This window comes from Meles meles, chromosome 2 (assembly GCF_922984935.1).
Source record: "Meles meles chromosome 2, mMelMel3.1 paternal haplotype, whole genome shotgun sequence".
Lineage (NCBI taxonomy): Eukaryota > Metazoa > Chordata > Mammalia > Carnivora > Mustelidae > Meles > Meles meles.
In genome coordinates this window covers 148,299,626-148,323,528 of record NC_060067.1, presented here as the reverse complement: position 1 = coordinate 148,323,528, position 23,903 = coordinate 148,299,626, and the positions used below count along the sequence as shown (strand labels likewise).

Here is a 23,903-nt window from a genome sequence, read left to right as displayed (position 1 = left end):
TGGGGAGGGTATGTGCTATGGCGAGTGCTGAGAAGTGTGTAAACCTGGCGATTCACAGACCTGTACCCCCGGGGCTAATAATACATTATATGTTAATAAAAATAATTAAAAATAAAAAAGTCTTTTAAACAGAAAAAAAAAAAAAGAAAGAAAAAAGAAAGGAACCAGAAACAAGGTATCTCGGAATCTCCAAAATGTTACTGCATTCTATCCATAACTAACACCATGATTTTTCCTATGACTCTGACAACAGGAATCTGCATTTAAGCAAGGCACTTGGAATTCTGTTAGTATGAGGTAAGTGAGGTCCAAGGGCCCTTTAGTTTGCCCTCCTCCACACAGTTAAATTTTATAAAATACCCTGCAGATATAGAGCATGAGAGAGAAAAAAAGGAGAAACACCATGTGGTATAAGCTAATAATTATTTATATTCCTAATCAAAGGCTCAGCATTTTACATGCGTGGTTCACTACTCTGGCCCACCCAGGCCCTGAAGCTATTTTTCTTTCTTCAAATTAGGAACCTGCTGATCAAGTCAAATGCTGATTCTGTATCTGAAGTGATATGTTTTCTCTTTGTGCAAATGATTAGGTCCTGCTAAGAAACTAATTGCTGCCATCTCGAATTGCACCAGTAGCAAGACCGCTTTCCTTAAGAAAGAATTCTAGTTATATACCTCATATTTTTTCACCATTTTAAAGCCATGTTTTTCTTCAGCTCTGTTATTTGATCCATAAAAATGGTAAAAAGTAATTGAAGGGAGCAATAAGGCCCAAATAGGTAAGATTTAAATATATATTTCCTTTATATGTTATATATGTTTGTTTATATGTTATATGTGTTATGTTTGTTTATATTTATATGTGTATTTACATATTTATGTTTATATGTTATCGCTCATCAGTCTTATACCCACAGAGATACATGTAGGCATGTTGAATTACTGAACACACTACCTCAACACGGTCTTCAGTGTTCCATGTCGTCTGTTCACATGCTTGAGTTCACTTGGCAAGAGGTTGATTCTCTGCCTGTTTTACCAAGTGAACCTAAATAGTTTAGCTTCTTTTTTTGTCATATCCACCCTAAAAATTAAAGTAGAATAAATGGCAGTTTGTCACTTCCCCTTCTCCACTGTCGTCTTCCTTATTAACGTTGGACACTCTACAACTGGAGAGTCATTTTGAAGAACTCTGTTAAACTGCTGGTTTTTCCAGAAAAGGTGATGCTTGATGCTTGCCTGATAGAGCAGTGATGTGAAGAAGGTATCAGAGCCTTTCTTGAGAGCTGGTTTTGAGGAAAACGGGAGCAGAAAGGCCCTGGGAAAACAAGAGGGAATTGAGTAATCAGGACAAGGAACGAGAAAAGGCAGAAGAGGCAAACAGTCCTTTGCAAGAGGTGTTCAGGCCATCTTCCTACTGAAAATGCCTTCCTAGGGAAATCTTCAGTGAGCAAGATGAGCTGCCCCTGAAATCTCTTTGTGGACTCTTGTCAGTGGAGAATAATCGAAAGCTGCCAGCTGCAGCAACCTCACATGTTCGTTCTCAGAAAGAACATCTCCAATGATTTTCCTCTCTTTTTCTGTTGCCAGAAAACAACTGGGCCAAATGGTAGGGACAGTTATTTGGCAACAGACTGAGGTTGCCAGAGGAATGAACAATGTAAACAAGCAAAATTGAAATGAGTTTACCACCGGGGACTTTAAACATCTCATCTGTAAAGGGAAGGAAATTTTAGACTTGCACTTAAACATCGAGTGCCAACCGGAATTGGACACTTGGTGTGTGTGTGTGTGTGTGTGTGTGTGTGTGTGTTCACTGCCATAGAGCTTCACTCATTCATGGCCTCACATATCCAAGTGATTTCCTTACAGCTTTTAGGGTTTTACAAAATGAACTGAGATTTTAGAGAAAATGCTTATCTTTATATTGCTGTTCTAATGCTATAGTACTTTTCAGAATTATTTCCATTCAAAATAATATTTTCAAATATAGCAGGAGTACCTATTTAAGAACTAAAATAACTTTCAGGGATAAATAAGTAAGAACATAATGATACGGTTGAATATATTTTCGTATATCCGACACCTGGCCCTGAAAATAGTCTCTATCCCATGCTGCGTGGTGACACTTTTACAAGGGCACATTTTTTAACCTAAATTATCAATCTCAGACAATATATTTCAGTATCCAAATGATAGTACATAAATTGCTTAATCCAGCATTTGAACCTCAAATAAAAATTCACTGCATTATGTTATGCATAATGTATGGTTATTCACTACATCAAACACCAGTGATGTACTGTATGGTGACTAACATAACACAATAAAAAAAATTTTTTTTTCTGAAAAAAATTAGAAGAGTAAAACTGGTATTTACACCTATAGCTATTTATAAACTATAGCTCTCAATGATATCCATTTTTCTTCTATAAAACTTTTGAAAATACGAAACATTAAAAGTTTTTGCAAATGACCATTTGTGTATTGATCTTTGATAAATATCTAAATATTACATCTTAGCTAATAAAAATATTGGCCCTGTAATTTGAGCAAGAATCAACTTAACTGCATAGTTGTTGTTTTTTTTTTAACACACATGAAGTGTTACTAGTAGAGCTAAGAATAGTTTTTACATGTTAAAGGTTTATAAACAAAAAACAAAGAGTATTGAGCGGAGACCCATGTGGCTCTCAAAGCTTAAAACACTAGCCGGCCAATTACATAAAAGTTTGCTAACCCCTTGTTTACAGGGTGCCTGTTTAATTGCAATATCTAGTTCATTCATATTTAATGTACTTACTAATAAACTGAGTTTATATGAACCATATCACTATTTGTTTCCTGCTTACCGGCTCTGGTTTTTAGCTCCTATTACATACTTTCATACTTCTTTTGGTTTAATCAGATATTTAAAAATTGTATTTCCCCTTTGTATTAGCATTTATTATTCCTTTCGTAGTACCTAAAGATTATAACATGCGTCCTTAGAAGTGTTAACTATATATTAGTGTTTTATCACCTCTTTGATAGTGCAAGGATTTTAGAACATTTTAACTCTACTTAACCCCTTTCAACTTTTCTGTGCTGTTGTTGTCATATATTATAATTCTGTATACATTCTTGTTTACCCTGTATTAATCTTTTACAATGCTCTTCATTTCTTCATGAAGTTTAATGCTGCTTTCTTAGATTATTTTCTTTTTTCCTAAAGAATTTCTTTGAGTATAAGTCTGCTGGTAAAAAAAAATTCAGTGTTTTCTGGAGTCTTCATTTTACCTTCATTTTCAAGTATATTTCCTCAGTTAAATTGGGTTACAGATTGGCAGCTACTGTCTTTCCATACTGTAAAGATCTCATTTCCACATTTTTCTTGAAAAGTATGCTTTTTTAAAAAATTATTTTTATTAACATATAATGTTACTCTAAGTTTTATTGTCATTCCTTTGAAGTTCATGTATGTTTTTCCTCTGGCTATGTTAAGACTTTCTTTTTCTCCATGCTTTCAGGAGTTTTATTATGAAATGCTTAAGTATTGTTTTCTTTGTATTTATCCTGCTGGAAGTTTGTAAAAATTTTTGAAGCTATAGTTCTTTTCTGCATACTTCATCATTTGCCTTCCCGTGATTCAATCCTGATCCATATTCCAGGCCAATAATCCTCTCTTCTGCTATATCTAACTTGATATTAAACACACTTGCTGAGCTTTTAATATAAGTTATTATTTTATACATGTCTAGATTTCCATTTTATTTTTTTCAAGATTTATTTATTTGAGAGAGAGAGAGAGCACACGCGTGTGCAAGCATGTTGGGGGGCAAGGTAGAGGGACAGGGAGACGCAGACTCCCTGCTGAGCTGGGAGCCCAGGACCTTATTCCCAGGACCCTGGAATCATGACCTGAGCCGAAAGCAGATGCTTAAGGGACTGAGCCACACAGATGCCCTACCATCTGATTTTTTAAATGGATTACAACTGTTATCTACCTTCTTTTTTTTTAAATTGATTTTTTCAGTGTTCCAAGATTCATTGTTTATGCACCACACCCAGTGCTCCATGTAATACATGCTCTCCTTAATACCCACCACCACACTCATTTATCCCTCCACACCCCTCTCCTCCAAAACCCTCAGTTTGTTTCTCAGAGTCCACAGTCTCTCAGGGTTCATCTCCCACTCTGATTTCCCCCAATTCACTTTTCCTTTCTTTCTCCTAATGTCCTCCATGTTATTCCTTATGTTCCACAAGTAAGTGAAACCATGTAATAATTGACTCTCTCCGCTTGACTTATTTCACTTAGCATAATCTCCTCCAGTCCCATACATGTTGATAAAAAAGTCGGGTATTCATCCTTTCTGATGGAGGCATAATATTCCATTGTATATACGGACCATATCTTCTTTATCCATTCATCTGTTTGAAGGTCATCTTTGCTCTTTCCACAGTTTGGCGATTGTGGCCATTGCTGCAATAAACATTGGGGTACAGATGGCCCTTCTTTTCACTACATTTTTATCTTTGGGGTAAATACCCAGTCATGCAATTGCAGGTTATACTGTAGCTCTATTTTTAATTTCTTAAGGAATCTCCACACTGTTTTCCAAAGTGGCTGCACAAACTTTCATTCCCAACAACAGTGTAAGAGGGTTTCTCTTTCTCCACATCCTCTCCAACAATTGTTGTTTACTGTTTTGTTAATTTTGGCCATTCTAACTGGTGTAAGGTGGTATCTCAATGTGGTCTACTTTCTTAAAGCATATTAATTACAGTTATTTAAAAGTCCCTGTCTGGGGTGCCTGGGTGGCTCAGTGGGTTAAAGCCTCTGCCTTTGGCTCAGGTCATGATCCAGGGTCCTGGGATCAAGCCCCACATCAGACTCTCTGCTCAGTGGGGAGCCTGCTTCCTCCTCTCTCTCTCTGCCTGCATCTCTGCCTACTTGTGATCTCTGTCAAATAAAAAAAATAAAAAATAAAAGAAATAATCTTCATTACTTTAAAGAAATAAATAAATACATACATAAAAATCCCTGTCTGATAATTCAAATATCTGTATCATCTATGGGGTCCATTCTATTATCTATTTTTTCTCTTATTTTTAGTCATTTGTCCTGTTTTTGATATGATTAATAATGTTTTCACAAATGTCATACCTTGTTTTTAAAAAATTCTCTATTCTTGAGCATAGCCCATCCAAGCTGTACTTTTTATTTTATTTTATTTTATTTATTTTATTTAACAAGACTGATGCTACATTTTTTACTTCCCCTCTGCCCTCTCAACCCCATCATTGGTGATGGTTGTACCCATTTGAACATTTCCAAGCAAAGATCATAAGTAAGTCTTAAAACAGAGGAACAGAATTTTTGTCTAAACTGTAATGGAAGAGGATTAACAGTGGCAAGAATAGCATAAGTGTTGCACAGCAAAAAAAATGCTGCCCAGATCTTCTTGGTGGACAAAACATAGAAGACTCTGAATCTATAGAATACTTAGAATCTGTCCCCCTGACCATCCTCTCCTACCCCTGTCCCCCAAACTCCCACTCCCACCCCACCTTCCATTAAAAGTGTTAACATAAGCTTAATATTCCTGTTCTAAAGTGCAAATGATTTGTGTATAACTGACGTTGCAACAGGTCCGGACAGAAAGATAAGGCAGTCCTCTCTATCTATGTGATGTTTCCCAGAATATAAAGATGAGTTCCATGATGACGGGGCCCTCACTGAGTTGGCAGTTCCCTCCGTGGATCATGACATGCAAGCACTGTCTGATTGTTCATGTATTGTGAAGGAAGGTTGGCTATTGCTCCCTGCCTGATAGTTAACCTTATCTGAGTGAAATGTCACATGTAGTCCTAGTTATTTATTCTGTCTTCCTTCAGAAACTTTAGATGGAGACAGGGAGCAAGGCAAAAAGCCTTGGCAATGTGTTGAGTCAATCAGCTACGATCTGGATCACTCAGACAACTGTGTGGGTAACTCAGGCAACTGTGTGGGTCATCAATTTCTAGGAAAAACACCTCTATTCATCTGATGAATTTTCCATTTGCCTTTACTCTGATCCATAGAATATCTTCACCCTTGTTATAGATTCCATGCATTGTCCCATCTACGGGATTATAACATCCTTGTTAAGTTTCTTATTATCCTCTCAATTCTCCCAAAGTTTATTATTCCCATAGTCCTCCAATATCTTCAAAATTTTCATTTTTTTATAATTATCTTTGTTTCAGTTCCTGCAATGGTAGCAAAAAACTGCTCAACAGAGTATTTCGTAGAATCAGAAGATATTAGATTCTGAAATATTATCAATATTCTTACACATTGTACTCCTGGGGGCTCCTCCAGTAAGCTTCCCACCTTCTGAAATCACCAGATAAGGGGCAGCCACTGGTATTTATGATTTTTTTAAAGATTTTATTTATTTATTTGAGAGAGAGAGAGTGAGAGAGAATGAGCAGGGGGGAGGGGGAGAGGGAGAAGGAGAGGCAGACTCCCCACTGAGCAAGGAGCCTAATGTGGGACTTGATCCCAGGACTCTGGGATCATGACATGAGCTGAAGGCAGACACTTAACTGACTGAGCCATCCAGCCAACCCAGTCCTTATGTTAAAAGGACTACCTTCAGAAAGTTTTTCAAAAAATTCCCTCACCATACCTTTCAACTGGGCCTTGGTCTAAAAATCCATAAGTTTAGTAAGTATCCAGCCAATGGGTGAAATAACAGTCTTCCTTTCTTGTGGGATCCGTAAGTAACCATGAGTGATCTGTAGTAGCCTACCTCTCCTATCCCCAGCGCAGCTATCGATTTCACACTGTCATAGGCATATTCTCATTCTCTCTCAAGCTATCCTAGCATACGGCTTAACAGAGTAGGCACTCAATAAACACTTGTCTAATAAGCAGTTGGGATGGATGAAGAAATTCAGTTTACCCACATGCCAACAGTATACTAATAAAATTACAAACTTAACTATGGCTGAAGTATCACTTTAGATTTTATCTGGACTTAGCATACTTGGTTTCATATTAAATTGTTTTCTTTCTAGAATCAATATAAAAATATTGGTGGAGAAACTATGTGGAATAAGTAGTTTGGACAATTAAGTTGATAATTTGAAAAAAGCATTTGTGTTAATTTAGCAAATTCAGTTACAAAGTAATTTTATGAGAGAACTATTTAGCTCTACATTGTCTTTTCACTATAGATTTTCTGTGACCATTCATTCTAAGTAGCATCAAGAAGAAGAATTTTCTAGTCTTCTGGGTTCTTCCATTATGAGTTTCAATTGAAGAAATATTTGAACGTCAATTAGCAACTTGTAGTGAATTACTAAGTAAGGAAGATTAAGAGATGTAAAGAGAAAAATACGGATCACATTATTCCTGCCATATATTAAAAGTATGCAATCTAACAATCTTATGTGTGTGGTTCACTGTCAAGACATTCATTGGTTGTTGGGAGAATATAAGTCGACATAGTAAAACCAGTTTGCACTTGAACCCTTGTCATGAAATGTGATGTGACGTGATAGGTGTGCAGTTGAATCCAATGTTCTTATCAAAGAGCCAGAAACTACCCTCCTGGACAACTGTGAGTAATTGCTTTGTTCCCTTCCCATCGCTGGTCCTTCCTCATCATGCCCTCATGGGTTTTTCTTTTCTTTTCTTTTTTTTTTTTTTTTTTTTACATTTTCTAACTTTGCCATGTGTTTGCAGCTAATAGAGTGGTTAAAGATAGAAGTTACCACATCACCTTGAGCGTAAATGCAATCATCGTCGTATGTTATTGTTTTTCAATTAAAAACAACAATAACAACTAACTTACGGAAGGTCTCTAAGTATGTATCATCTAGGAAATCCAAGATAGATAATGTAATGTATCCTGCCTCTGAGATTAGATATACTATTCTAATTCTTAATAAAGTGTCTTTTTCCTTTAAACTAAAATAGTGTGCATTCTTGTCCCTAATAAAGAATTGGGAAGGATGAAAATAAGGAGTCTTACAATAAACCTCTTCTTTTCCAGTCTCTTAGCTGCCTAGGAAGCATCTTGGTTCAGCTATAGGCAAAGAAAGGCTTTTGCATTTGAAATGATTTAGGCCATATTTAGAGGATCATTGTGTGGGATCCCCAGCTAAGTGTTTGATAGGCAAGGCTGGCTTCTCTGTATAAGCCTGTGAGCTTTTCCACATTTCAGAGATGTACTATAAAACTCAGGTGGCTGAATATATCCTTCTCAAGTCAATTAAATACCATTTCTGATCTATAAATAGTCACTGCAGCTGGTGATAGTGAATGAGTTCGGTTGATGGTTCAGCTGATGGATCACTTAGTTACACCACTTTAAATAAGAGATGCAATGAATCTTATATGAAAAAGTATACAACCTGGGAAAGTTATATCTATAACTATATCTAAATCTATACACATATAATTCTGGTAATAAGAGGAATAAAAGCTTATTGTAGACAATTTGGAAAATTTAAATCTCTCACGAAGTAACACTTAAAATGAAATACTTTTTCACTGTTTTTGTATATCTATATACTTCTTCTATATATATATCTATATACTTCTATATACTATCTATATACTTTTGTAAAAAATGGTTTATCGATTCCATTTTTGTATAAAACACACGGGAGAAACCCAGCCAATCAACACCCAGGTGCTGCCACGTGGAAAGGGGCTTCGTCAGACTGGAGTCTTGGGACACACACAGGGGTCTCATCGCGTCTACAGTAACTGTCTGTGCTTTTCCCCCTGCCTCTCCAAAAACCTCTACACGGCTCCGTTTTCTTCGTCCGGGTTACAGTACGGTGACGGGGAGGAAGGGCTTGGTTAGAACCATGCTCTAGGCAGTTTTCTGCTGTCCCTTCTTGCCAATCAGAGACTTGTGGATGTGCGGGATCACCCGCCCCCGGCGATGGTGGCCTTGATAAGCGAGTCCAACTCCTCATCCCCGTGGATCACCAGCTGCAAGTGGCGCGGAGTGAACACAAAGAATCATTGTTTTGTATCAGGTTTTTTTTGTTGTTGTTTTTTTTCAAATAATGTACTCTTGCATGCCATTAAATATTCTCTGAAAATATTGTAGTGGTTCAACACTATTTAATAATATAGTTGTACTTCAGTGTATTAAATGATTTCTTCATTATCAGACATTTACTCTTATAAACAAGACTGCCTTTCATTTTTTGTGCATTTTTTATTGTTTTCTTAAGAGATATTCTTAGAAGTAAGGTTCATAGAAGGAAATGAACTCTTTTGTCCTTGATATGTCTTAATGAATGAATTTATATCCCAGTTACATTCCCGCCATTCAATGGCATTTAGTCTGATGAGTTGGATAGGTCCTTGGATATAGATATCTCCTTGAAAAATACACAGGTTGTGTGTGTGTGTGTGTGTGTGTGTGTGTGTGTGTGTGTGTGTTTGTATATGTAATACTCAGCTTTTTTGGTGTATATTATATCAAAGACCAGTTCCATTTTCACTCAACTTCTTAAGGCCTTTCTATATTGTCATAAGAGTCACTGCTTCTATCTGCTGCCTCTACTTCTCTGCCATTATAAACAACACCAATAGGAACATCTTCAAACATATTCCCTTTTGGATCTGTAGAAAATTATTTTGAAGTATAATCCAGCGGTGTAATTGGTAGACCAGAGGGTTTTTGCATGGTCTTTTTTTCTAAAGTGTGCCAGTTTCTTTTTCTCAGTAGCCATCCAATAATCACACTCCTACCAACATGATGATATCCTTAATAACTTTTGGCATTATCTAACTTTCCAATTTTATGGCGATGATAGTCATAAAGTATTACTTCACTGTTTTATTTAACATTTGTCCTGTTACTCAGTGAGATTTGGCATCTCTCCAATCCTAGTTAGCACTAGATTTTGCCAACCTATAAATTGCCTATTGATATCCTTTGTCCACTTTTCTCTTAGATTTCTTTTCATGTTAGTTTGCAGGGGTGACTGGTATAATCTATCTTTTTCCTTTGTAGCTTTAGCCAATGCAAATGTTTTCTCTCAGTCTGCCATCTACCTTAACTTTCGGTCAGGTACTGAAAGGATTTAGAAAACAACAAGCATTAGTAATGTAATTACTAATTAGTAATTTCTAATTAGTAGTAATTTCTAATTAGTAATTAGAAATTGTAATGCACAACATTCATGTTACTTGCTATCATAATGATCATCCATTCAGTCAGTCAGTGAATATGTATCAAACACCTGCTCTAGAAAAGATGCAATATAAGCATTTTGAGGCTACCGGAGTGGTTAAACATAGACCTTGCCTTCAGAAATCTCACAGTCTCACATAAGAGATCAGACAAAGAAAAAAAAAGTATAGAAATGGAAAGTAATAAATACCTAAGTGAAATATTGATAAAGTGATATGAGTCTGCAGGAGGTGTATTGGCAGATAGAGCAGGTATCCAGACAGAGAAATCTAATAAATTGTTGGAATATGAAACTGACTTCAGAAGAGATCAGAGTAATATAGTTTGGGGTAAGAGTAGAAGCTGTGAAATTGATGGAATTAACAGGGAGAAGCAAAACTAGAGTTGATAGATCCTTAAATAATCACTACCTTTCAGGAAATGGGAGAACAGCCAGGGGAAGGAAAGAGAAACAGTGTCTCAGAAGGTAGATATGCAGAATACTCTTGACTTGAGGAAAGAAACAATATTGGACATGCTCAGGCATCGATATTGAGTATGTTTTTCTTTCAGAACTCATTAATTTTTTTGAGAAAATAAGTTAGAAATGCTGTTAAACTAGTAAGGAAAGCCTGGTCGCAAAAATTTGGGTATCCCTGCACCAGATAAAGAATTTAACTAATAATAATTAAGCCCTTACTTCTCTGAATTTGTCTTTGAGATAACGAACAAATGATATGTTTATATAAAGTGGGCTTATATGTCATTTGTTCATTATCTCAAAGACAAATATATATATATATGTGTGTGTGTATATATATATATATAACTGCCTTGGGGAGATGAGCCATTGGGAAGCTTGTTTTATGGACAGGAAAGGGTAGGAAAAAATACCAAGAAAGGACAGAGCCTTTTAAATGATGATTCTGCTAAGGTTGACACATTCTGCCTTTTCAAATCATATCCTTAGATCCAAGCCAATTCTTTTCAAGAAAGAGAGAATTGCCAGCCCTCACATTTTGCAGAGATTATTGTTGATATTATTGTATTATTAGATGATTATTGCATACAAGGAAATATGCTAAACCCTTCACATACAATATGCCATTTAATTCACTAAGTAATCTGGGAGAAGAATATACTATTATTATACACATTTTTCAGAGAAGCGAAATGAAAAGTGAAATCAATAACTGATAGAGCTAGCACAAAACTCAAAGTCTGAAGCCCATACTTTTAGGAGAAGTGCCACAGGATGCATAAACTACATGACCATCAGTGCCCTAAGGGACAGAACCATCAGTAGAGATTGAAGGACACTACACTTTCCAGAAGTGAAGAAGTGATTGGATGATGAGAGGGAGACAGTGAGTGCAACTATCATTTCCAAAATTTGGTGGCAAGACTTTTGAGAGATACTGAAGAAAAGAGATTTGAAGGCAGTTTTTGTCTTATTTACATTTTATGGCCAAAGCTACTTGAATACAATTGTGGTATAGAAAAGATAGACTGGAGAAGTAGAATTGAAGATTAAATAAAAAGATTAAATTGATAGTGCAAGGTTCTGAAGGAGGGGAGAGAGTGAAAAATCCTGAACACATGGAGGGTTAACTTGAGGAAGGATGCTAACACAGCAGAATCACAGGAGGAGATGTTGGGTGAAAACATAGGAACAAATGATTGGATGGCAGTCGAAAACTTGAGGAAATGTGTGGTAGTAAACTATTTTCTTAGTAAACTGTGGGGCAAAGTTGTATGTTCAAAGTTGTGACAGAAGTGGAAATGTTGGCAATAAATTCTGTAGGGAATGAGATGGAGAGTCAACTAAAGGTGAGCAAAAAGAATACCAAGTGATAGAGAAAATAATGCTAAGGCTGGCCTATCAGTCAGGGTTTAGTTTCGAGTTGCAACAGAAAGTAAGTACTTCACCAATTTTAAGCAGAGAGAGATTTAATACAGGTAGATGCTTATAAATCTTTGGAAAGGCTGAAGTAGGCAACTCTGGGCTGAACTTCTGGGAATGACTCCCAGAACCATAGTGCAGCGCTAGGTTGCCAGGAAAGCTGTGAGCTCTACCCCAATCAGGAAGGAGGGGAATAAGGAGAGCATTGGTGAAGCACAGACCTCAGGAATATGCCATTTTTTGCAGCACACAACTGTTGGCTGTAAAGTATCACTCCTCTTAGATTCACACCAATAGAGAAGAAATGGTCCGCGCCTCTGCCTCTCAATCACAGACAGTCCCAGAGCTGTAAGCGACTCTGGGAAATATAGTTTTCAGCTTTACAGACCGCCACAGAGGAAGGGACACCAGAAGAAGGTTGGAGATGATATTGATGATGAAGATTGGAGATGATATTGAGTGTCAAATTATTGCAGAAATAAATAATATGTATTTATGTAATAGTATGTATTTATCAGTAGTCTGTATGCAAACATGGAGAAATAGGTAATTTGATAATGGAAAGATAAAGGAACAAAGAGATCAAGGTAACTAACAGGATTAATATAGAAATGGCTGATCATGTGGTCCAGACCAGTGAATGGAGGCCAGGAGAAACCAATGAAATATGAGGATAAGAATACGCCAGAGAGGCACTATGTTGATAATGCCTATTTTGGTTTTGCCCTTGAAAGGCAAAGAAGGGGTGTAATGAGCACATAGCATCATAAAGTAAAAAGCATTTGTGTTTAGAAGAGAGCTTAGTATTCTCAAATACAACATTCTTGTCATGACGCTAGAGCTCTTTAATGCCTTACATGCACATTAGGAAAAACTAGTCAAGGCACAAAGGTATAATATATTCCAGGACACGTGTTGGTTGAGTTATATCTTGATGATCTGTATACACATATAAAAGGAGAGAAAAGAAGAGGGAGGTGACAACACATACGTGGGTACAAATACTGTAAAATTCTACCATTGATTTGCACACTTTCGTATATATGAGATTTACAGACAGATCACAGGCCATATGTAAATCCACGAAAGGACAAATGTTTAAAGGTGAGTTTGTTGCCATTGTTGTTGTAATGTCCTTCGGCTGTATTAAAAAATTGAGAGTGGATGCCTACAAGGAATCTAACAGGTTTTCTATGCTGAACTCAAATTTATATAGCTAAGAAGTGATTATCATTCTTGGACTCATTCTATTAGCATTTTTCCTTAGGTTTTTCTGTTTCTTACAAAAGGCATGTTGTTTTGTTTCTGATGGGGAAGGAAGGAAGGAGGCTTCAAATTCTTTAGATGCAGAAGATTTGACATGGGCTGTAGATCTCCACTTCTTGGTGACTTCCCAGCAGATGCCTCAGCCATGACTTCATTGAATTCCAGTTGTATGTCTGCAAATCTCTCCTTTTGTAAGATTTCCCTTTATCTCTGAAAAGAGGCAGTGAATTTGCTTTCCGCCAGTCTGCTTTGATTTCCTCCCAGTGCCTCCAAACGTCAACAGAGCACTCTAGGGGCAGTCCCATGTGTCTCTCAAACAAAATAAAGAAGAATATGCAGTGCAGATCAGAATGGAGTCACAGTATCTTCCTTCCCAACACCCTTTTTAATCATGCACCTAGTGCATGACTAAAGGTTCACTGCATGATTATGTGTAGAATAGTGCTCTAAAGACTTCGGACATAGAAAAATACATACTGGAAAGAAAATAAATACAATTTAGGTAACAGAAAAATACACTCGCAATCTTTTTTTTTTTTTAAATCCAGAATGCAACTCCTCTGGTGAAGAAACAGTACAAGAAAAAGCTTAACACTGAATCATTAAAGGATGATTTTTTTTTTTAAATGACCACAAGGAGCAAGGAACAAACTGCTGTCTTTAGAGGGTCATTGTTTCGTGAAATCCTGGTGGGATGGGAGTGTCTAACCAACATCTATTACAGAGGCATGTATCTCTTATTACCTATAAATATTTGTCAATGAAGATGGTTAATAGACAAGCCATCTGGTGCCCCTGATCTTCAGAATTTGATAAAGTCTGTATTGTTATTGCTCAAGAGATTTTTGTTGCATAAACTCTGACAAGCAGCATATATGTTGATGGAAGAGGAAGGTCCAAGCTAACTCAGAGAATTAAAATATGCAGGTGGGGGGAAACAAGGGAACTCCTCTCCTCTGACAAATGCGCAGTCCTTGGTTAACTTCTCATTAGCAGTCTGCTCACATCTCATTCCCATTAAGAGTATTCCGTTTTCTTTGTCTAAAGTGTTGAGTGGTTATGAATAGTAAGGATAGACTATCTGTAATTATTTTTTAATTATTAATGGTTTTGTTAGATCCTTTCACTTTTACATTACATTTCTGTTAATGTGAGTTAAATCAAAATGTACTTCAGTTTCCAAGCTGTTCCCCAATGTATTTTTCATTCTTTCATAACATTACCTCAGATTCCTATAAGGTGTCTATGATAAAGCTTGTGTTTCTGGAGCCATCCACACCATGCTAATAGGTTCAGGGACTATTTTATTCTGCAAATCCGTTGGCCCTAACATCAGTCAACACCAAATTTCCAAATTCCCAATGGTACCCAACGTCAGAGTCACAATATGTACAAAAGTCATTTGATCTTCTCCTCTTCATGCCTCTAATTTTTATTTAGTGTCTCCAGATGAAGGTCTTTTGGCACTTCCTAGATATGGTCTCTATCAAATAGAGACCAAAGGACAGGAGACAATGAATGAGTCTGATAGGAATAGGTATTCGAGGAAGAACCTAGTGTCCAGGGATTGTGGTCCAGCTAAATACCTTTAAGAGTAGCTTACTCAGAAGGAATATTCTAGTACTGTGCCTTAGGAAGATAATGCCACTAAAGGGAAAGAAAGAAAGAAAGAAAGAAAAGAACTTCTCTGGAGAGAAGGGAAACAAGTCGACTTTTTAATCAATTTTTTCCATCACCAGTAGAATAGCACTTCTTGATGGTGCACTATTCCCCCAGAGAAATGGTCCTGGTTTGTATTTATCAAAGGGCCTGATTTCAGATCTAGTATTAAGCAACTCAGAGAGACTCAAATAATAGCCCAAGTGAACAAAAAGAAGAGAGAATGGGTGAGTTTTTTTGTTTTTTGTTTTTTGTTTTTTTTAAGCGACACACAACCCTTAGCACCAGGGATTCTTGTACTGTTGTAGCTGGTGACTTCTGAAAAGAAATGTCACTAGATCAGCTCTGAGCAATCGGAGCAAAGGGAGACCTAGTGCAAAATTCCCTCCTGCAGTGGGGCGCACGACCCCCACGGAATCGATGAAGGGAGCTAGATCGCAGCCAAAAGCATAGAGTTAACATACACTGCACCGAACACGAACGCTACTAAAAATGACTGGATAAATTATGCAGAGGGATTTCTGGATTTCTTTCAAGTAATTAAGTTTCGATTTCTTGCATTTATTTTAGTTCCAGGAAGCGCAAGGCGCCATGGATTGCAAAAGTCTTCATTGATTGTTCCAATGCTTTAAGTTTGGTTTCGTGACTGGACTTAACTTTGGGACGAGGTAAACACACGGACCCAACAAATTCACCGCGAAGAAAAATAACACTTTCGCCGGGGCAAGTAAACACACGGGTGGCGGCTGGTGGACGCAAAGCGGAGGTCTCTCCCCTGCCCCACTCCCCCGGAACGCGACCCGCCAGAGGGGGAGGGGAGCAGCATCTGTGCGTCTGAGCGAGTGTGCGTGAATGTTAGCACACACGTGTCTGCGTGCGTGGGTCGGTGAGCGTGTCCGGGTGCGTGGATCCGTGAACGAGCGTGCGAATTCGCGCCCCCGCGCTCTAGGGATCACGGAGCTGGATACCGAGGACTGAACCCTTCCCCATGGCAGATTTTAATTTCTTGGCGCCTGTTGTGTGTGCTCCAAAGCTTGGTCGACTCTAGAGGGTCCAATCAGCTGTCCCCGCGCGCGCGTTCCTCGCCGCATTCAGCCTCAGCATACTTACCAGGTGGAATCGTGAAGGCATCTAGGAGCCTGGCAGGCATCCTGCGGGCCTGGGGCTGGCTGTGTCCCGCGTTCCCCTCCTCCCAATCTCCTTTTTTTTTTTTTTTTTTTTAAGAAATTGAGTTTCGCTTCTTTTCCCCTTCCGGGGAAGAGGGGACGGTTACTTTCTTTACTGCTGTCCCTCCTCTCATCCTCTTATCCCCTGCCCAGCCACCTTTCTCAGTCCGGAATTACCTAGAGAAAACTCCACGTGGTTCCTTGGGTTACTGCTGGCCCCCGGCCCAGTCGCGAGTCTCTCCCTACCCCCCCAAAGCGCGCTCTCCAAAGCGCAGTTAGCTACTTGCTTTTGTCCCCTTCCCTTTGACCAGCTGGGAGGTTTACGAGTCCGAATTTCAATCTAGAACGGCCTGGGGAGTGCCGGAAACAGAGGTTTCCGGAGACACGTGCTGAATACTGGCAACGGGAGGTTGAGAGAAGGTGTTTAGCCAGGAAAGCACCGAGAAGAGGATGTGTCATCGGACAGAAGGGGCGCCTGGCATCTTTGGACAAAAGAGAGACTCCTTCAAATCTCTAACTGAGGAGTACTTGGGGGCTCACGGGGAGCCAGCGGAGACAGAAGAGCAGGGTGGACATGATCGGAGGAAAGACGTTTGAACAAAGCGCCCTCATCACTCTTCCAACGTAACCCCTGTCTCGGGCCGAATCAAACCCAGGAGAGCCCTCCTTCCCGGGCATTCCGCATTCCGTTCCGTGGCCAGTTCGCTGGGCGCTCCCAGGAGTCTCAATTTCAGGGGTATTTCCCTCCTTTTTTTTTTTTTTTTTTTTTTTTTTTCATCTCCTGGAAGAGCGAAGCCACGGAGGAGTTTAATCACCCCTTACCTTTCTGCCCCAAGCTACAGAGTCCAGAGAAAGCTCAGAGGGTCTGATTTTATTCAGAATCCGGAGCAGAGTGACTTCCTTGAGGAGATACCATGGGGGTACACTTATCCTTTCCCTCTTTTCTCCCCCAAACCTTGTCTACCTGAGATCGAAATGGTGCATGAATCGCGTCAGATCTGTCTTTTAAGAAATCTTCCCTGTAGTCCAACTCAATTCTGTGTGAAATACAAAGAAATCACACTGCCCTTATTAGATTAAAATTTAATAAAAACACATTAGGTCCGGTAAAATATGAATGCACGGCTTAAAATTTTCATAGTACATTAGGACCCAGATACAGGGTAGGACAGTGATTTCTCCCCTTGGGATGGCTGCCGGCGGATTTCGGGGTCGTGGGAGGGCGCCTACTGCAGGGACCCCGATGCCGCTGCCAGAGAGCTTGGGTGGAACCTCCAGCGACTCCTGGCCCGCCCAGAGGGAAGCTAGTCACATCTGTCTGCATCTGGCAGCGTATGGGACAGAAGCTATTGTCAAACAAAGAGGCTTGGTGAGAAGAAAGGCTTTCCTCGTGTAGTCACACATTTGATTCATTTTCCATTTCTCTGCTTTTAAAAAATCACTTCTCTGTTTTCAGTTTATTTAGAAGGTCTGTAGGGATGCAGGGGTGCCAGAACAGATAGGTACTTGGGTGTAAGAGTGAATTTTGAGGTCATACGAAGTTTTTGAATATTGGGCCACTCACTCACACCCCTTGAGCCTGTCCCCAACTTTCAATTCTTTAGAAGGCCTCCCCTACCTGGACGGCTGGAGTCTTCCTCAGAAAGCGGCTTCCACACTTTCTGGAGCACTTTGCAGCAATGTCTGTGGGCAAAACCAAAATGGGTTTTATTGATATCACAATGAGGTTGGTATTCTGGACTCTCCTGGAAGGAGACATCACAAAATTGCAAATCCTGGTGATTAAGGAAGAATGGCATTTTCTCTCTATTACAACACAATCACTGCTATTTATTTTTCACTTTAAGTGGGAAAAGGAGAGATCTAACTCTGCTGTGACGTCCTTTCTTTCTTTCTTTTTTTTTAAAGTATGTGTTTTCTAGGGGTAATGGTATGCAGGTAAATACATTACTCAAATTGCTCAGCTACATATTAATTTATCTCAACTTGGCAATTAGAATACAGAGTTCCCCTTTTTCCTGTCTGGGTTTATATGTCACTGAGAAATCTCTGAGAGATTAAAAAAAAGTTATAGTAAATTAATGTAATAATATATGGATTTGAGCCATCAGGACTATATTCTCTTGGGAGTTGTCTTGCTTAAAATAGTTTTAGTCGATCAATTCCATATCGAACAAAGTTTGTCCAGTCATTTCAACAGTGTCCTCTTTATTTCACGAATTTACTATACTACCTTATTTACCATATGAAGTGGTGACAAGTGTTTAGCATTTTGGAGATCAGTTGTCAGTTGCTATTAAAATCAAGATTAATTCATATTAACGATATGCATTTCTCAATACTCCCAGGTGACAACATACATTAAAACAACTATTGCAAGTAATTAAGCTCAATGAAGGGGGGAGGGGACAGGGAGAGGTTCAAAACACCCCCAAATATTTGATTTTGCAATCCAAGTTCAGCAGGCTGTTGCCACAATAATGCTTGGGAAACTCCTCAGGGTTGCTTTTCACTTTACATCTAATTAGGCACCTAATGAAAGAGAAGAATTTTTCCCCATGTGGTTTTTCTCCTTGATATTCTTATGCTTTTATTTAAACACATAAACACACTGTTTAGGAGGTACAATGTTCAAGTTTCTCCTGTGATTCAGTTAGTGTTATAATCTGGAGGGACAAGGTAGATGTGAGCATTTGTCTTCCTGGTATTTTCTTCCTCCACGCTTAATTTAGCCCTGTGGCCCTTACACGGTACTGACAGAAAACAGACCCCAAATATTTAACTTTATTTAATATTTTTAGTAGGCTTTAGAGATGCTCAACAGTTTACACTAATTAGACCATCCAAAGCCTTTTGAAGATTAAACAAATTGGACAACGCTTGTTAATTAGAACATAATTTGAAGTTTGAAATTATATCATTGATGAAGTAGTCTAATTAGTATGACGATGTGTTAATGGACCAGGGAGACACAGCAACAGTGGAGTTTGGCGTGAACCTCTCCAAGGCTTGCACAAAAATCCTCCCTCCTATACCGACATTAATAAAAGATTTCTATAGACTTCAGCCTTTCCACGATGACATACAATTTATGGTACACACAATGCATTAGCCCATCGCGCTGCTCAATTTTTTCACTATTATGAAAACTAATAAATTCGTCAAGCTGAATTAAGCATACAAATCAGATGAGGCATAGCAGATTACACAGTGAAGCGCGGTGTCTCCCGAGCCTAAATGAAATTTCAATCTAATAATTCCTTCCTGGCCCAGTCATAATTTGTTTAGAGATGTTGTTCTACTTCTTTCAAAGCGCTATTCGCACTATAATTAAATGATACTCAAGCTTTTAACTTTGATTTATTTCATTTCTCGAAGCTTGAGACAGTGAGAGCTGTACAATGTCATTTTTTTTTATTTCTTTGAAAATTACCGTGGCTGTTGTCGAGGTAGAAATTAAACACCTAAGCATTTACTTGAACCGTCCAGCGCAAGCCACATTCATTCATGTCAACACCCCCTGTCCAGTCTCATGTCTAGACTTCTCCGGTATCATGCTCGGGAGCAGTGCTGATAGGAATCTCCTTCTGCTACTATTTATTTTCCTCCACATAGAGGAGGAAAAAGGCAAGTCTGTGGATAGCGCAGGAAAGCGCAGAGGGGTTAAGAACCGTGGACAGAGCTCGCCATTCGCCGTTTGCCGCCGCCTTCCCAGTATTCTTTGGCGACTCCCGGGCACTGTGCTCCCAACTTGAACCAGCCATGCCACTCCGTTGAGGTCATGGGTGAACCGCGGCCCCTCGCTCTCTGCAACCGCGGGGCTTCCGGGCACAGACCACTCGAGGGCCCCTCTTCGCCACGCTCCTTTCCACTCTGTTTTGTCCCAGCGCGCGCCAGCGCCTCTCAGGCCTGCCGCCTGCTCTCGCACCTGCTCGCTTTCCCCAGGCACCGGGTGCCTGCACCTGCTCCCAGTCACCCCAGTCCGGGTCAGGCCACCCGCAGACTCCAGTGTCCGGGTCTCAGGGCCTTCTCACCCTCGCCTATACTCTGCTCCTTCCGTGCTCTGGGGAGGTGACAACAGCCCCTAACATCAAGGGAAGTAGAAGATTGGAGTGGGGAGGAGAGGAGGGGGTGTGTGTGTGTGTGTGTGTGTAGGAAAGGTTGTCTCCTGCTTTTACAATCGGAACTAAGAGTGTGTCCACGTCTAAGAAGAGTGGTCCACACTGGGACAAAAGTGCGAGCAAAGTGTTGGCTAAAAATAGGCTCTCTGCATTGAGCGGCTGTGGAAATGAAGATAAGTGGGGTTTGTGCCAACACCCGAGGGCGTGTGTGTGTGTGCGTATGTGTATGCTGGGGGGGGGGGGGTGTGTGTGTTCAGCAGCACATGCGCTCTGTGATCTCTGGCCCTGCCTCTCCATCAATTGCCCCTTCCTCTTTTGATTGTGGCTAATGAAGAATAATAAAATGAGTGGCAGGATTTGCCAAAGGATTGCCGCCCAAGACCCAACTCACGCTGAACTTGGATACTGGGAAGAGGAGGAGGAATATCCGGAGGAAGAGAAAAGAGAGTGGAGAGGAGTGGGTGCCGGCTAGCGGAGGTTGGGGGGGGGGGGTAAGGTGGAGGGGAGTAGACAGGGTTGGGGAGGGGGGAGTCGCATGCGCATAGGCGACCCGAGCTGGCTCCGTGGCCGTCCAATCCGCTGAGAGCTGAGAGAAATCGAGTGAGAGAAAGCCCTGCAGCCCTGTCTTTCGACCCCATGTCTCTTCGGCACCAGGCACCCGCCGGGCCGAGGGGGCGCCGCGCAGAGCGCCGAATGAGGCTTGCACCTGGCGGAAGAGCAGAGCAGCGCGGAGTAGCTGGGTCGGTGGCTGTGTCCGCTTACTCTCCTTCCGCCGGGAGTCGGAGATCGGGGTCACCTGCGCTGCGGGGAGGGGCGGGCCAAGTCGGGGTGGAGGCCTGGAACTTAGCGGTAAGCAGGAGGGGGGAAGCAGCCAGGTAAGACGCTCCTACTAGTCTGGGGGAAAAAACAACCCACCCAACGCTGGCTAGCCCTCAACTTTATTTAAGAGTTTTTTTCCCGGCGTGGCAGAGACTAGGCGGAAGAAGCAGGAGGGGCTGGAGGCCGGCTTTTAGGGACTGCCCGGCGACTGGAGCGCAGACCTAGACAGTGGGGTGGGGTTGATCGGGGACACTAAAGAAAGTGAGAACTGCGGGGCGCCGGGAAGGGGCGGAGGCCTCAACACACGGGAGGGGGCCCGGAAGGGAGGTGGAGGGCGCAGCGGGGAGAGGGAGGCGGGTATCTGGAGATCTGAACGCACCCGACTCGGGAGGGAGCCAAGAGAGAGAAGGGGCGACACTAGAATCCAAGCAGGAGAAACCGGCACTTACTGGCAAGGAGGGCGGAGGCGCGCGGGAGGGAGGGAGAGAGGGCGGGGGTAGGGGCAGGCGCGGGGAGAGAGGAGTATAACTCAGCGGCCGCGAGGCGCAGGGGCAGTTTCGGGCGCCCAGGTCTGCAGCCAGCGCCTAGCGGAGCCCAGCAAACCCTTAATCGGACGGCCGAGCCAGAGGAGGAGCGCACAGTCCCGGCAAGGAGCACAGAGCTGGGAGCGGTGGCGGGAGAGCGCAACTTCGCACTGCCCTTCCCTGCTCCTGCGCTCACCCAGCACTTCTTAAGAGGGTCCTGGCAGACGGAACCTGTGAGCGCGCTACGGAAGAGCGCCCGGGCGGACCGGGAAGATGATGATGATGTCCCTGAACAGCAAGCAGGCGTTCAGCATGCCGCACAGCGGCAGCCTGCACGTGGAGCCCAAGTACTCGGCACTGCACAGCGCCTCGCCCGGCTCCTCCGCGCCCGCGGCGCCCTCAGCTAGCTCCCCTAGCAGCTCGAGCAATGCTGGCGGCGGCGGTGGCAGTGGCGGGGGCGGTGGAGGCCGTAGCAGCAGTTCCAGTAGCAGTGGCAGCAGCGGCAGCAGCGGCGGGGGCTCCGAGGCGATGCGGAGAGCGTGTCTTCCAACCCCACCGGTGCGTATTTCTGCATAATCACTGCTTAAAGGCACATTTTGACAGCCCCCTTTATCTGCTTGATGTTTTTTTCATGTCTGCACAGCAAATCACCCCACACCACCAACCAATTTCCCCCCTCTCTCTCTTATGTATTCAGCGGCTCTTTTCTTTCATATTAATTTTTATGACCTGGGATGTTGCCTGTGCGCGTGTTGTGTTGTGTTGTTTGCAGGCTCACTTTCCTCCTCCTCGTGCACGCTCGTTTTTTCTCAGTGACTTCCCTCCTCTCCGCTTCACCTGCTACTTTCGGGATTATTATTATTATTATTATTATTATTATTATTATTATTATTTCAACGTTTTGGGAATGTTGTAGGCGCGGCGGTGTTGTCGAGCGCTGTGCCGGGGCTTCCGGAGAGAGTGCGCACAATTCCCTGTTGAGCGTAATGTGTGCCTTTTACTTGCAATTGCAGAGCAATATATTCGGCGGGCTGGATGAGAGTCTGCTGGCCCGAGCCGAGGCTCTGGCGGCCGTGGACATCGTCTCCCAGAGCAAGAGCCACCACCACCACCCGCCCCACCACAGCCCCTTCAAGCCGGACGCCACCTACCACACCATGAACACCATCCCGTGCACGTCGGCTGCCTCTTCTTCGTCGGTGCCCATCTCGCACCCATCCGCGCTGGCGGGCACGCACCATCACCACCACCACCACCACCACCACCACCATCAGCCGCATCAGGCGCTTGAGGGCGAGCTGCTGGAGCACCTGAGTCCCGGGCTGGCCCTGGGTGCCATGGCTGGCCCCGACGGCGCCGTAGTGTCCACGCCAACTCACGCGCCGCACATGGCTACCATGAACCCCATGCACCAAGCAGCTCTCAGTATGGCCCACGCGCATGGGCTGCCCTCACACATGGGCTGCATGAGCGACGTGGACGCCGACCCCCGGGACCTGGAGGCATTCGCGGAGCGCTTCAAGCAGCGACGCATCAAGCTGGGGGTGACCCAGGCCGATGTGGGCTCCGCGCTGGCCAACCTCAAGATCCCTGGCGTGGGCTCCCTTAGCCAGAGCACCATCTGCAGGTTCGAGTCCCTGACGTTGTCGCACAACAACATGATCGCACTCAAACCCATCCTGCAAGCGTGGCTCGAGGAAGCCGAGAAGTCCCACCGCGAGAAGCTCACCAAGCCCGAGCTCTTCAACGGCGCTGAGAAGAAGCGCAAGCGCACCTCTATCGCCGCGCCAGAGAAGCGTTCGCTGGAAGCCTACTTCGCCATCCAGCCGCGGCCCTCTTCGGAGAAGATCGCCGCCATCGCGGAGAAGCTGGACCTTAAGAAAAATGTGGTGCGAGTCTGGTTCTGCAACCAGAGGCAGAAACAGAAAAGAATGAAATATTCTGCGGGCATTTAGGAGACCCTCGGCCTCTCCAGGGACAGCCCCTCCTCATTCCCTCTTTTCCCTCCTTCTCTCTTACCTGCCTCTTTTCTTTCCACCGTTGGCTACCAGAAACAATTCCAGTAAATGTGAATAAGGAGAAAGCGAGGATTGGAGAGCGAGCGAACGCGCGAGCAAATGAACCCCAGCCCGGTGAGAATGTGAAACCATTTCTCAAAGGAGAGAAAAACAAAAGAAGGGATTTGTCAAGTTGTAGCAAAGTTGTCCCTTTTAACCCCACCCCGTCCGGAAAAGGCACCTCGGCTTCTTCCCAAGAAGTCTGGAGCTGGCT

The 23,903-nt window shown here is 42.3% G+C and overlaps 1 protein-coding gene across 1 annotated transcript; it reads left to right on the top strand.

The window, feature by feature from the left end:
* Positions 1-21,905: 21,905 nt before the first annotated feature.
* On the top strand, positions 21,906-23,587 carry POU4F2 (POU class 4 homeobox 2). The gene is made up of 2 exons (XM_045998510.1): positions 21,906-22,190; positions 22,646-23,587. Exons 1-2 carry the CDS (start codon positions 21,906-21,908, stop codon positions 23,585-23,587), a joined length of 1,227 nt encoding a protein of 408 aa, XP_045854466.1.
* Positions 23,588-23,903: the final 316 nt, after the last annotated feature.

Excerpts from the sequence above, each read along its gene's own strand:
- POU4F2 (XM_045998510.1), top strand. The coding sequence starts at position 21,906 with ATGATGATGATGTCCCTGAACAGCAAGCAGGCGTTCAGCATGCCGCAC. Across the intron at positions 22,191-22,645 it reads CGTGTCTTCCAACCCCACCG|AGCAATATATTCGGCGGGCT; the intron begins GTGCGTATTTCT and ends TTGCAATTGCAG.